Source organism: Erinaceus europaeus, chromosome 19, assembly GCF_950295315.1.
Source record: "Erinaceus europaeus chromosome 19, mEriEur2.1, whole genome shotgun sequence".
Lineage (NCBI taxonomy): Eukaryota > Metazoa > Chordata > Mammalia > Eulipotyphla > Erinaceidae > Erinaceus > Erinaceus europaeus.
In genome coordinates this window covers 25,606,926-25,620,220 of record NC_080180.1, presented here as the reverse complement: position 1 = coordinate 25,620,220, position 13,295 = coordinate 25,606,926, and the positions used below count along the sequence as shown (strand labels likewise).

Genomic DNA, 13,295 nt, shown 5'->3' with positions numbered 1-13,295 from the left:
CACAGTCTTTTGGTGGTAGGAATGGTGTTTATGTACACTCCTACTAACTTGTAGTCATATAAATCACTATTTAATTAATATGAGAGGGGTAAAACTTGATCGAATGTCTCAAACCTTTTAATGCACAGACCATAGGCTGTCTTTGAAATGTTGACTCTCTTAAAAGCTTAGACCAGGGAGAACAGAAGCAACTGGTGGCGCTACTCTATAAGACACAGCTATATACAAATAATGTCAAAAGATATAAATTATGGTGATGTTGCATATGCTACAGCAAATCCTAACAAAGGGATTTTCAAAGTTAAGCCAATTGCCAAATAATTTGATTGCAGAAATAACTATCTATTGCCTTCTTAAACCCTAAGATAGCAGGAACCTCATGCTTCCCCTATAAAGCCTATATTTCCCCCAGCCCTGGAACCTCTAGGGTGGGGCTCACTTTCCTGCATGCCTCTCTCAATTCATACCAAATGATATTGCATCTGCTGATCCCAACCTAATCAACTCAACAAGTACCACCTCAGCATGCTTCACTTCAGACTGTGTCCAGAGATGTCAGGCGTGGAATGTCAACCCTTCAGTCTCATTCTTGGGTAAGACCTTTCCTTCCATAGGATTCTCTAATTCTATTTCAGGTGGTTCACTTCCTAACAAAGTCCCAAAACCTAGATATAGACCAGGTCTTATGAGATAGGGCATATGTTCACATGTATTCATAATTTGGGCAAAATATATACCTGAAAGCAAAAGTGCACAATAGTCTGCAGTGAGTCAGTATATGCAGCAAGCAAGTAGAAAGACCCAAAAAGACACCATAAAGTTAATAATGAAATAGTGTCTACTTAGACTTAGATACCCTCCTCACCTACTTCCTATTGTACTTCCCTCACTCACTCCAAAACTAACCTTATCAAAGTAAGGGCCTCAAAAGCTGAATAGAAGCAAGAGACTGGCATGCTTTAATGATGACTCTTTAGTCACTATCAGGCCACCCCATCAGCTGGGGTCCTAGTCGGTGAGTCCTGAGATTCCCAAACAGACACGATGGGCCTAGACCTCGAATAGAGCCCTCTCTCCATTGTTACTGGTCATCTCTTTCAGGAACAAAACAATAGACCCCTTTGTGGGCCCCCATAGGACCTTGCCCTCCACGTGGATCAACAATGGTAGAGAATGTTCCATCCTCTGAAGAGAGGCTGGACAACATATTCTATCTTCCACCTGAGGAAGATGGGTCCTGAAATTGGGGCAGCTTGGAATGTTCCTACTGATGACCACACAATGTGAGCTCTGATCTACCGGGATGCAGAGGTCACACAGGCTCCTAAGCCTATATGGGCCTCGGATCAGAGCAAATCGATGGGGTTTATCAGATGTCAGGCTCAGAAAAAAAAAAAAAAACTGGTATAGTAATAGGCCCTTTGGATTATAACTAAAATAGGCCTACTAACTATCTACAAAATGGAGACCACCCCCCCAAACTTTTCTTCTGAACTATTCCAGCCTTTAGGTTCATGATTAGGCAACAATTTGTTTGGCTCTATATGTTAACTCTTTAAAAAAATTTTTTTTCTTTATATTTATTTATTCCCTTTTGTTGCCCTTGTTTTATTGTAGTTATTATTGTTGTTATTGATGTCTTCATTGTTGGATAGGACAGAGAGAAATGGAGAGAGGAGGGGTAGACAGAGAGGGGGAGAGAAAGATAGACACCTGCAGACCTGCTTCACCACCTATGAAGCAACTCTCCTTGCAGGTGGGGAGCCAGGGGCTCCAACCGGGACCCTTATGCGGGTCCTTGTGCTTTGTGCCACCTGCGCTTAACCCTCCGACTGTGCTACCATCCGACTCCCATGTTAACTCTTTTTTAAGCCATCAGGTTCCAGATGCTAACAAGATGCTAACCGGACTTCCCTGGGCAGAGGACTCCACCAATGTGTAAGTCCCGCTTCACCAGAACCCTTCCCCACAGGGGAATGAGAGAGACAGGCTGGGAGTATGGATCCACCTGTCAATGCCTATGTTCAGCGGGGAAGCAATTGCAGAAGCCAGACCTTCCACTATCTGCACCCCATAATGACCCTGGGTCCATATTGGGATAGGATGGGATACAGAGTTTTCGTGGTGGAGTTGTACCCCTCTTATCCTATGTTTTTTTTTTTTTTTCAGTGTTTCCTTTTTATAAATAAGCATTAAAAAAAAAAAAACCTATTTGTAGGGCACTGGGCTTCACACTGCCCAGGCTGCTGCATCGCCTGCCCCCTTATTCCCACCCTCCCCTCCCTGCCCCCGGCCACGTTTGTCATGGATGTGACTCTTGGAGGATGTGACTCTTGGATTTGGGGTTATATTTACCTGCTTCTGCTTCTTGGCACCAGCTGCGATGTGATGATCAATCTGGAACAGTTCAGAAGAAAGTAAGTGGAAGATGGAGAGCAGCTGTTACAGCCCGGGCACTTCGGCTGAAACTAAAGCTTCTGTAAGGAGACAACATGCTTGCGTTTGGTGGTCACCACCCGCGATGACACTCAGCTTAGTAGCTGTGTCTGGGATTATTAGTTTGGACTTTTAAGAACTGTGCACCACCTAAAGATTCATTGGACACTCATTTAGAAACATTAACATAAATTTGAAATGCTAAAAATAAAAAAACTATTTGTAATTATAGTGGGATGCAAGATTGTAGGATTACAATGTATAATTCCACACCACACCCACCACCAGAGTTCTATGTCCTCCCCCTCCCACCTCCCAAAGAAATCACCAGAGTTTTTACAAGTCTTGAAAATATTTTTCTTGCTTCTGTTTTTTTTTTTCTTCAAGTTCATATTACATCAGTCCTCTAGACTCCACATGAGTGAAAACATCCGGTAGTTTTCTTTCACCTCTTTACTTATTTTGCTAAGCATAATCTCCAGTTCTATCCATTTGTTTAATAAGCAATATATTTTGTAGATGATCCCTACTCCATTAGGCTGGAACCTACTAGGTACACAGAAATGACTATTTTCATAATTTTGAAAATAGATACTAGTTTTTCCTGGAGACCTGAATTTCAAACCTGGGTAAAGCGTGAATTCCCTGCCATTTCTATTATAACCCTAGTGGGAAAATAAGGGCAGAGAAAATCCTAGTCAAGGCCCCTAGGATGCAATAAAATATAAAGATCTGAATAAATAGAAGCCTTTAAGAAGACCATTCAAGATGGCTGAAATTTATTAAAACACAAGAGTTGGATTAACTTCGTGGAACCGCACAGAACGCAGAGAACACAGCACACCCGAAAGCTGACAGAAGAGAAATGAAGCCGGAGTGGACACCCACGGGTGAGGCAGGAGCTCAGGAGCTCAGGAGCTCAGGAGCTCAGGAGCTTGTCCTTTAAGCAGATGCCCTGCTTGGAGGCAGGAGGGGCACTGAACACCCATACGACCTACTTCAGTTCCCGAACTCGCCACTAGGGGCAACCATGGCCTCCCCAGTGGCGCGTGAAGATGTGTGGTCTGGGTTTCCAGCCGAGCCGCTTTCCCAGCCGGGCCGCAACATGGCTGCCTCCAGGCCTCCGGGTCTGGGATATGTCGCGCTCTCGCGGTCCTGACAGACCCTGACTTCTGTGCGCTCCTTGTTTTCCCTGACCGCTCCAGCAGACATGTTTGCCAAGGCCTTTCGGGTCAAATCCAAAACTGCCATCAAAGGGTCGGACAGGTGAGGGAGGGAAGGTGTCTCTTCCACTTACCAGGGAAGTGGAGGACCAGAGCCGGGAATCCGTGTGGCAAGATCAGCCGGGAGCTGGTGTGGAGGCCGGAGAGGGGGCCCATGATACAGGGTGGAGTTGGAGAGGAGACTTTATTTCTCAGGTTCTAGTAAATTTAAAAGGAAGTGTGATTAAACAGCGACTGTTGACTGAAGACTATGGAGGATGCAAAAATCTTAGTTGTCTCTTGGGAGAAATGAGATTCAGAACTTACAACTACAAATATACAAGGATAAAATGCCCAATTATGTTCGATTCAGGAAAGATGGAAGGTGAGGTAGGAGAAGATAAGGCATATGTGGCTAGAACTGTGTCTGTCTGGGTTTTACCAATTCGAGTATCAGGTTGAGAATTTTGTTCTATTGTTGTCATTATTGGTACCCGGTGTAGCTCTTTAATTATAAATCAGTAACTTGGCTAGACGTATGTGAGGAAGGAGAGCATAAGAGGTAGCCGTGGAGCCAGGCAAAGGTGAGTTTCCAATGCCAGGCTGTCTGGAGTTGCTCACTGGGCTTCATTGTTACTCTGAGTAACATAAAAAAAACATATCCCAGGAACGTGTGGGAATCTAGGAGACACTGAATAAGAAAGATAATAGAATGTTCTGGAGGAATGTGTAATAACATGACATCTTTACTTATCCTCATGATTTTATAATAAATCTACATTAAAATCCATCCAAGCTGCATTCATAGCTGGTATTGCTGTGTTTTCTGCAGGAGAAAACTTCGGGCTGATGCAGCAGCTGCTTTCCCTGCAATTAGAACTGACCAGGTCTCTGAATTAGTACCTGGAAAGGAGGAAATCAACCTTGTGAAATTGTATGCTCACAGAGGGGATGCAGTGACTGTGTACATGAGTGGTAGTAACCCCATCCTGTTTGAACTGGAGAAAAATCTATATCCAACAGGTATGGTAATAGAATAGAGTTGACTATTAGGAGAGTCCCTGCCCAACATTGATCTTCCATTAGTCTACCTTACATAAACCAAACAAGCACAAAATCTCCCATTACTATCTCTATGGATCTTGGTGGACCTATTTTTTCTTGAATTGGGTTTATCAAGACCAAGAAACTGTCACGGGGGTGGGGAGGTTAAGAAAAAAAAAAGGAGGGGGGGTTAGCAGAAAGAGGATGCTTACCAAGGGGTGTTCAGAAATGATGTAACAGTAGTAGTTTATAGTGGTTTAGTTAGGGAGAGAGCAGAAAGAGCTTGAAAAGGTTGGAATTTCAGGGCATATACAAATATTTCTTTAAATTACACCTGGTAGGATTTTCTTAGGATAGTGAAAAGATATTGTAATAGGAAAGAATATGACTGATTCTTGGAAGGCTTTACTTTCTTTGTCACAAACATAAGGGACTTAGTGTCCTTTCTCCTTTTTCGTAGCTACCCCCTCCCCCACTTTGTCAATTGGGACTTTTCTTCCTCCTACCTTGGCTGCAATGTTTTTTTCTTGTTTGTTTGTTTTAATATATGGACTAATTATTTATTTTTTTCTCCAGAGTTAGGCTTATTGCTGGGACTTGGTGCTGACACTATGAATCCACTGCTCCTGGTAGCCATTTTTTGCTTTTTTTATTTCTTAAATTTTTTAAAATGTTTTTTATTGTCTTTATTTATTTATTGGATAGAGACAGCCAGAAATTGAGAGGGAAAGAGGTGACAGAGAGACACCTGCAGCACTGCTTCACCACTCACAAAGCTTTCCCCCTGTAGGTGGGGACCAGGGACTCAAACCTGGGTCCTTGAGCTATGTAACATGTGCACTCAACCAGGTGTGCCAACACATGGCCCTATTTTTAAAATTTTTTATTGGATAGGACAGAGAGAAATTAAGAGAGGAAGAGGAGATAGAAAGATAGATACCTGCAGACCTGCTTCACTGCTTGTGAAGCATCCCCCTCTTCAGGTGGGGATCCAGGGGCTGGAACCAGGGTCCTTGCACTGAGTACTTACTATGTGTACTTAACCAGCTATGCCACTGCCTGGCCCTGCTTGGCTACAATGTTATCAAATTCTTAGGCAGAGATGGGATAAACTGAGGCTTTAATGAAGGGAGCAGTGTTTATTATATCACCAGACGTGTCCACAAAAGACTTACCCTTTTATACAGTTACCAACTTCTCAGTAGCAATTAATAGCAACAAGCTTAATAGGTTACTTTTTCTTTTGTGCATACAAAGAGTACAACTTGTGTGGATATCAGCAGACTCTTGGGCACAAATAACAGATTTGTTATTTAAGGCTAAAAAACAGTAGAAAGATTAAAGCAGTAGAAAGTTCAGTTTATTCTGGGAGGAGGGAAAGATTGCCTCTAACAGCGTTTTTCTTTAACTAAAAACTAAGAACCCTTGCTTTTCTTTTTAAAAGTTAATCCTTGCTTGCCTCAATTTAGCCATCTAGAAGTATGGACCAGTATTCTTTTTGGGGTGCAGAACATGGAAATTCTGGCTTCTGTAATTGCTTCTTTGCTGGCCATGGACATTGGCAGGTTGATCCATACCCCCCAGCCTGTTTTTATCTTTCCCTAATTTGGTAGGGCTCTGGGGGAGGTAAGGTTCCAGGAAGCATTGGTGAGGTTATCTGTCCAGGGAAGTAAGAATGGAATCATAACTAGCATCTAGAACTTAGTGGCTGAAAGGCAGTAAGATAGAAATCAGGACAAATGTCAATAAACAGAAACCATAAAGTAAGAATAGAGTAGATGAAAGTAGGGTGGAAGGAAGCTAGGAAATCTATTTTAGGAGTGTTCCTAGGAGCCCATGTCTTAATAATTTTTGCTTGAGCTTGATAGCTAACATGGGGGTAGACTGGAAATGTTGTCTGAGAAGATGGGTGTCAAGAGTTTAGAATAGAGGGCCAGGTGGTAGCACAGCAGGTTAAGTGCCATGGCATGAAGTGCAAGGACCAGCGTAAGGATCCCGGTTCGAACCCCTGGTTCCCCACCTGCAGTGGAGTCACTTCAGAAGCAGTGAAGCAGGTCTGCAGGTATCTGTCTTTCTCTCCTCTTCTCTGTCTTCCCCTCCTCTCTCCATTTCTCTCTGTCCTATCCAACAACAACAGCAATAACAACAAGAATACCAACAACAATGGCAACAAAATGGGAAAAAAATGGCCTCTAGGAGCAGTGGATTTGTAGTGTAGGCACAGAGCCCCAGCAATAACCCTGGAGGCAAAAAAAAAAAAAAAACAAAAAACGTTTTGAGAATAGAACTAGGATACAAGATTAGGGCAGATAATTGCTCACAAACATGAAGAAAATATAAAAATGAAATTAACTGTTTACAACATTGATCTAATCCAGGGACCATATCTATTCATATTTAACACTGGAACTTGTACAACCTCCAAGTCCATCTCTGATGAGCTCACAGTCCATGGCCACAGCTGGGAACATTCTAGGCTGTACTCACTTTAGAACCAGTCTTCTAGAGGAAGAATAGTATAACTAGTGGGACAGTCACCATTGCTAGCTCATAGTGAGGGTAAGGTCCTGAAGAAGCCCACAAAAGGGCTTATGGTAATGTTCCCAATGGAAGTGACCAGGTAGTAGTAAAGAGATGGGTATGTTAGAGGACTAGACTTGTATTATCTATGGGGTGGCCTGATAGTGGCCAGAAAGGCCAACATGCCATTTTCCTTTCTTCCTCTCTCTCTCTAAAGATTTTAGTTACTTCTTCTTCTAGCGTTTGCTTACTTATTCATAAGGAATGCTAGGAAAGAGAGAAAGAAGCAGATATCACTCTGGTCATGTGCTGCCAGGTATTGAACTCAGGACCTCATGCTTGAGAGTCCAATGCCTTATCCACTACACCACCTCCAGAACCACTATGCCACTTTTCTACCACTGTAGTCCAACTAGAACAGTATGTACTTTCAGGTCTCAATGAACATCCTATGTCTTTCTCCTTTATTAAAGATGTATTTATTTACTAATATTTACAATTTTACTCTAGTATATGCTGGGTATTGAACTCAGAACCTCATGTTTTTAAATTCAAGGTCTTAGACAATACATCACTTCTTGGACTGCAACTTGCAATTTTTTAAGTCTCTACTGTCTTCAGAAATGAAGCCTCTTTTGGTATTCCTTCATACATTTCTAGTTTTGAGTTGAATTTCTTTTGTATATCTAAATGAAAGTACCTATCGTGTTGATTTTGCCAGTTCCTTGATGGATTAACCTTTTTGACAGTGTTTTCTGTTTTTTGTTTGTTTTTGTTTTTTGACAGTGTACACCCTGTGGTCCTATCCTGATCTTCTCCCAACTTTCACAACATGGCCACTAGTGCTGGAAAAAATGGTGGGGGGAGCAGGTAAGATTTTCCTATATTCTTATTGACTGAAATCTACTTAGTAAAGGCTAACTAATTTAACAAATACACCCAATTTCCTACATTCAAATGGTTGAAAAATGGTAAAATCTATGTTGTGTCTTTCACTTGAATGGTTCCATTCAATATGCCTTTGGGCCTCTCTTACCCTGTTATAAGAATTAAACAAATAATGTAAATTTACTTTGTGAAATGCCATATCCTATACTTTAAATCAGTCAGCTATATTTATGAAACCAATATAAAGTAAATGATAGAACTTGGTTCTCAGCTTGGTGCTTCAATTTGACCGCTCTCTTTACCTCCCCACAAGGTTAAAGATCTTCATATTCAGGTTGCCATTTTGAGTTTTCATTATGAATAATGTAGTTGATAATTAATATATCTGTTGAATTAATTATGAAGTAAATGTGGAATTAGATGAAGATTTAACAAGAGTTGTGATGCTTTTGTTTACTGCAGATTTGATGTTGCCTGGATTAGTGGTGCCCCCTGCTGGTCTGCCTCAGGTACAGAAGGGTGACCTCTGTGCCATTGCCTTAGTGGGGAGCAGGTACTGTGCCAGACAGTTGTGCCTTTGGGGAAAATTTTTACATAGAAATAGGGGCCAACAACAACTTCCAAAACATATAGATGAATGTAGAGAGAGAGCTGGTTCTCTGGAAGAAGTAGAGAGTGGACCATTGGGGAAATGTCAATTTAGTGCTCTCACATCTGGGTTGAGCATATTTATTGCTGCTACTTTACCTTTCAATTTTATTTTTTGTTTTCTGTTTATTTTGTGGAACCTCAGCACTGTGTATATACTATTCTTAGGATGACTTTCATTCAGGTAGAGAAATAGGCAAGGAGAAACAGATCTAGAGCACTAGAGCAACCCTTGGTTCTGTGACACATTCATGTTCCATGGGGCTTGAACCTGGGCTGCATGCATGGCAAAGTGCACACCTTACCTGGTGAGCTATCTCTCTAGCCCCCCACCCCCCTTTTTGCCTCCAGGGTTTTTGCTGGGACTCCATGCCTGCACTACAAATCCACTGCTCCTAGAGGCCATTTTTTCCCATTTTGTTGCCCTTGTTGTTGTTGTTATTCTTATAACATGCCTGCACCATGAATCCACTGCTCCTGGAGGCTATTTTTTTCCCCTTTTGTTGCCCTGGTTTTTTCTTTTTTTAATCATTGTTGTGGTTATTATTATTGTTATTGATGTTGGATAGGACAGAAAGAAATGAGAAGAGAGGAAGACAGAGAGGGAGAGGAAATGACAGACACCTTCTTCACCATTTGTGAAGCGACCCCTCTGCAGGTGGGGAGCCCGGGGCTGGAACCGGGATCCTACACCCTTCCTTGAGCTTCACATCATGCGTGCTTAACCCGCTGCACTACGCCTGACCCCCTTAGGCCCCATTTTTCTTCTCAAAATATAAGTTTAGTTTTATAGAAAAGTTTCACAACTAGTAGAAATTTCTGGTATACTCTTTACCAGAGCTTCCTCCAAAGATTATATCCTTTGTATTCATAGTATAGTTATCGAAACTATTGTACTGACAGTGGTACAACCTTATTAACAAAACTATAAATTTTATTTATATTCCCTTAGTTCTTTGTCAAATGTCATTATTGCTGAATCTTATCCAGGATACCACGTTGTACTTGGGTATCATGTCTGATATGTTTGAAACAATTTTTTGTTCTCTCTTTGTCTTTCATGACTTTGATACTTTTCCCCCCACCATAGACACCATCATCTTTAATTTATTAACTGTATTGAAATGTAGTTTATACATTATAAAAGTCACCTCTTTTAAATATATAATTCATGATATAGTATCTTCACAGTCATGTTTTAAAAAAACAAACCAGAATATATGAAAGTCTATAGGACTGACTAGTCTAAAACATTACCATTTATAGTAGAATTTAAATATGACTAGAAGAGGCCAGGAAGTGGCACACCTGGTTAAGTGCACACATTATAGTGCACAAGGACACAGGTTCAAGCCCCTGGTACCCACCTGCCCCTGCAGCTGTGCTGCAGGTATTTCTCTGTCTCTTTCCCTCCTTCTATCTCCCTCTCCCCTCTCAGTTTCTCTCTGTCTTTATCCAATAGTAAATAAGATAAACTTGACTAGAGCAGGGATTTTTTTTTCCCTAATCACTTTTGCTCATTGTTGTATACTTGTGTTTGAAACATAGTAGGTGCTCAGTAAATACCCATGCCATGAATAAATAATGCATCTTTGCAAATTAAAAAAAAAATGCCAGGAAGTAATCATAAAAATTCTTAAAATCTAAAGCCTTTTAAATTCATAAATATTTTCTCTTAGAACTAATTATCTTTTGATGCATATCTTTGCCAACCTTCTGCAATATGTGTGTGTGTGTGTGTGTGTGTGTAAAGTGCTTGATTTTGGGATATGTATGTTTAAAAATACCATCAGAATTATACTTTTTTCTATTGTATATATCACAGTAGTGTGAACATTTTTCATGTCATAATTCTGTGTTTTTTTTTTTTACCTCCTATGTCATGATAGAAGAGGTCTCTTGTAGTGGATATTATGATTATCTCCAATTTATATCACAAACAGTAACTTACAGTGTTCCTTTGGGGACACTCATGGATGATAATTTTCTTTTTTTTAATTTTTTTTAAATCTTTATTTATTTGTTGGATAGAGACAGTCAGAAATTGAGAGGGAAGGGGTTGATAGAGAGGGAGAGAGACAGAGAGACATCTGCAGCACTGCTTCACCACTTGTGAAGCTTTCCCCCTGCAGGTGGAGACCAGGGGCTTGAACCTAGGTCCTTGTGCTCTGTAACATGTGCACTCAACCAGGTGCGCTACCACCTGGCCTCCGGGTAATAATTTTCTTCTTTTTTTTAAATTTTATTTATTAATGAGAAATATAGAAGGAGAGAGAGAGAGGGAGAGGGAGAGAGAGAGAATACCAGACATCACTCTGGTATATGTGCTGCCAGGGATTGAACTCAGAACCTCATGCTTGAGAGTCCAATGCTTTATACACTGCACCACCTCCCAGACCACGAAATCTTTGTCCTCATACACTCATCAGCACTGGATATGAGGGTTCATTTTCATTTGTGCCAATTTGTGTAAAATATTTTTTACAGTAAACAATGGAGAAACCGTATGATGGGCTTTTTAAAAAAAAAATATATATATATAACATAAGTAAAATATTTAAACAGAGATACATCCCATGCCCATTATCTCTCCTTCTATCTCAAAAAAAAAAAATTCTATGTAATATTAATACAGTGAAGACTAGAAGAAGGTTAGTTTTCTGACATAAGTAGATGCTTTATATTTGTAATTGAGTGCTTTCAACTGGTATGAAGAGATGGTCCCGACATGTGCCCTCTTAGAAGCCTTTCTTGATCCTTGTCTCTGACCCCTCCTTCTTAGAGCCCCAGTTGCCATTGGAATTGCTTCCATGTCCACAGTGGAGATGCTGGCTTCAGGCCTGAAAGGAAGGGGCTTCTCTGTGCTCCACACCTACCAGGACCACCTGTGGTAGGTTCACTGTTTCTTCTGTTTTACAGAGACCTGGGTGGGTGTAGAGAGTGTGGGGACCTGAGTGTCAGAGTGAGACTTTTGGTCCTTGCCATATCTTTAGGAAAGGTGCTGATTTCAGGCTTTCATTTCCTTGTTTTACATACACACACACACACACACACACACACACACACACACACACACACACACACACACACACACACTAAAAGAGAACTTTGGTTATTTTCTAGATGCGTTTAGAATCCTAGGCCTGGGGAAAGGCTTTTAGGCATTGTCTTCTGTGCCTTTCAATATAGTTATATTCTTTATTTAAAAATATTATTTGAACAAGAGAACAGAAGAGAGACAGACACAGAGAGACACCAAAGCATATGGAGGTGCTGGGGTTCAATTTTCAGGCCCCTGGCATGCAAAGTCTGTGCTCTAATGCTGATCTCTCTTCCTGCTCCTGACATTCCTTATTTATATAGTTGTTGTCAATCTCATCTTATTTGCCACATACATTTAGGCCTCTTCTGGGTTGATGATGAGTAGTCTGAATTTTTCACTTCTAAATCCAAACCAAAGCAGAGTAGATTCTCATGCATCAAAGTGAAAATCTGCTATGTTGTCCATTTCAGTTCTGTTCCTCACTACGGCTGCTATACCTTTTCATTCTAACAGTTGTTTTCTGGAGCCACATACCAATTTATTTCCTGGTTATTGTCATTTTACTAAAAAAAAAAAAAAAAGTAAGCAATGCTTTTAACAAAAGCACTTTTTTTTTGAGAGGGGTTAATTATATAACCTATTGTTATAGAGTCATCCTTGTTTTTTTTTTTTTTGTTTGTTTTGTTTTTAGCCCAGTCTTGAAGCTATTCTTTTCATAACTGTCAGCCAACTCCTGCTTTGCTGGACTTCATCAGCCTGTATTTTCATAGACATCTAACCTGCTTACTAATATTTTTTACATTTATCAATCTATGCAGCTGCAAAGTCATCTGGATAAATTTTCTTTTCAGTGGCAGCCACAGCACCTCTTCCTCCCCACATTAAAAAAAAAAAAGTTACATTATTTACTTGATTTGACTGGCTTAAACATACATTCTTGTCTTAATACTAAATGTTAAAAAGCCTTTCTGCAGCTGTTAATTAAAGCTTAGTTTGTTTTACATAATCTCAGCTAAGATTATTTTCACTTTTACCTTTCTGCATGTACAACCAGGGCAAGTCACTTTTTCCCTATCTTCCTGGGGCTGAGTGTGCCATAAATCAGTTTCTACTCATATTAGATTGCATTCTGATTTAACATAGAAGCAACTGATATTGCAGTCAAGTGTTCAAGTGTTTATACTTGTGTATACCCTGAAACTTGAGTTTGTATTTCACCAAATTGGTACTATAGTTGTATTTGTTATCTTCATTTTGTTACTTAATTTAAAATGATTTTATTATTTTTTTAACTCACACAAAGTGAGCTGTGGTGGAGCTTATCTTTAACTGCTATCTCTTCTGGCCTTTTCTGTCTCAGAATGTCTATTAATAAAACGTTGCTATTCCATTGGGATAGAGAAGCAGCCAGATTTATCCTCCCTATTTCAGAGATGAAGCTGAGGCATGGCATTTTTCTGGGCCCAGAACTGGAAGTAAAGTTGAGATGAGAGCCCAGGCTGCCTGCTTTCTCC

At 40.5% G+C, this 13,295-nt stretch overlaps 1 protein-coding gene across 5 annotated transcripts in view; it reads left to right on the top strand.

Annotated features, from left to right (window-relative positions):
* Nucleotides 1-3,487: 3,487 nt before the first annotated feature.
* EIF2D (eukaryotic translation initiation factor 2D) overlaps nt 3,488-13,295 on the top strand; it is a 35,529-nt gene continuing 25,721 nt past the window's right edge. Inside the window, exons 1-5 of one of the 5 annotated variants that reach the window (XM_060178767.1) lie at nt 3,488-3,702; nt 4,471-4,661; nt 7,989-8,072; nt 8,553-8,643; nt 11,521-11,628. In XM_060178767.1, the coding sequence (XP_060034750.1) occupies nt 3,647-3,702; nt 4,471-4,661; nt 7,989-8,072; nt 8,553-8,643; nt 11,521-11,628 (530 nt within the window). In that variant the 5' untranslated portion in view covers nt 3,488-3,646. The remainder of the gene's footprint in view (nt 3,703-4,470; nt 4,662-7,988; nt 8,073-8,552; nt 8,644-11,520; nt 11,629-13,295) is intronic. The other 4 variants (XM_060178768.1, XM_060178766.1, XM_060178764.1 and 1 more) reach the window with 4 other exon arrangements.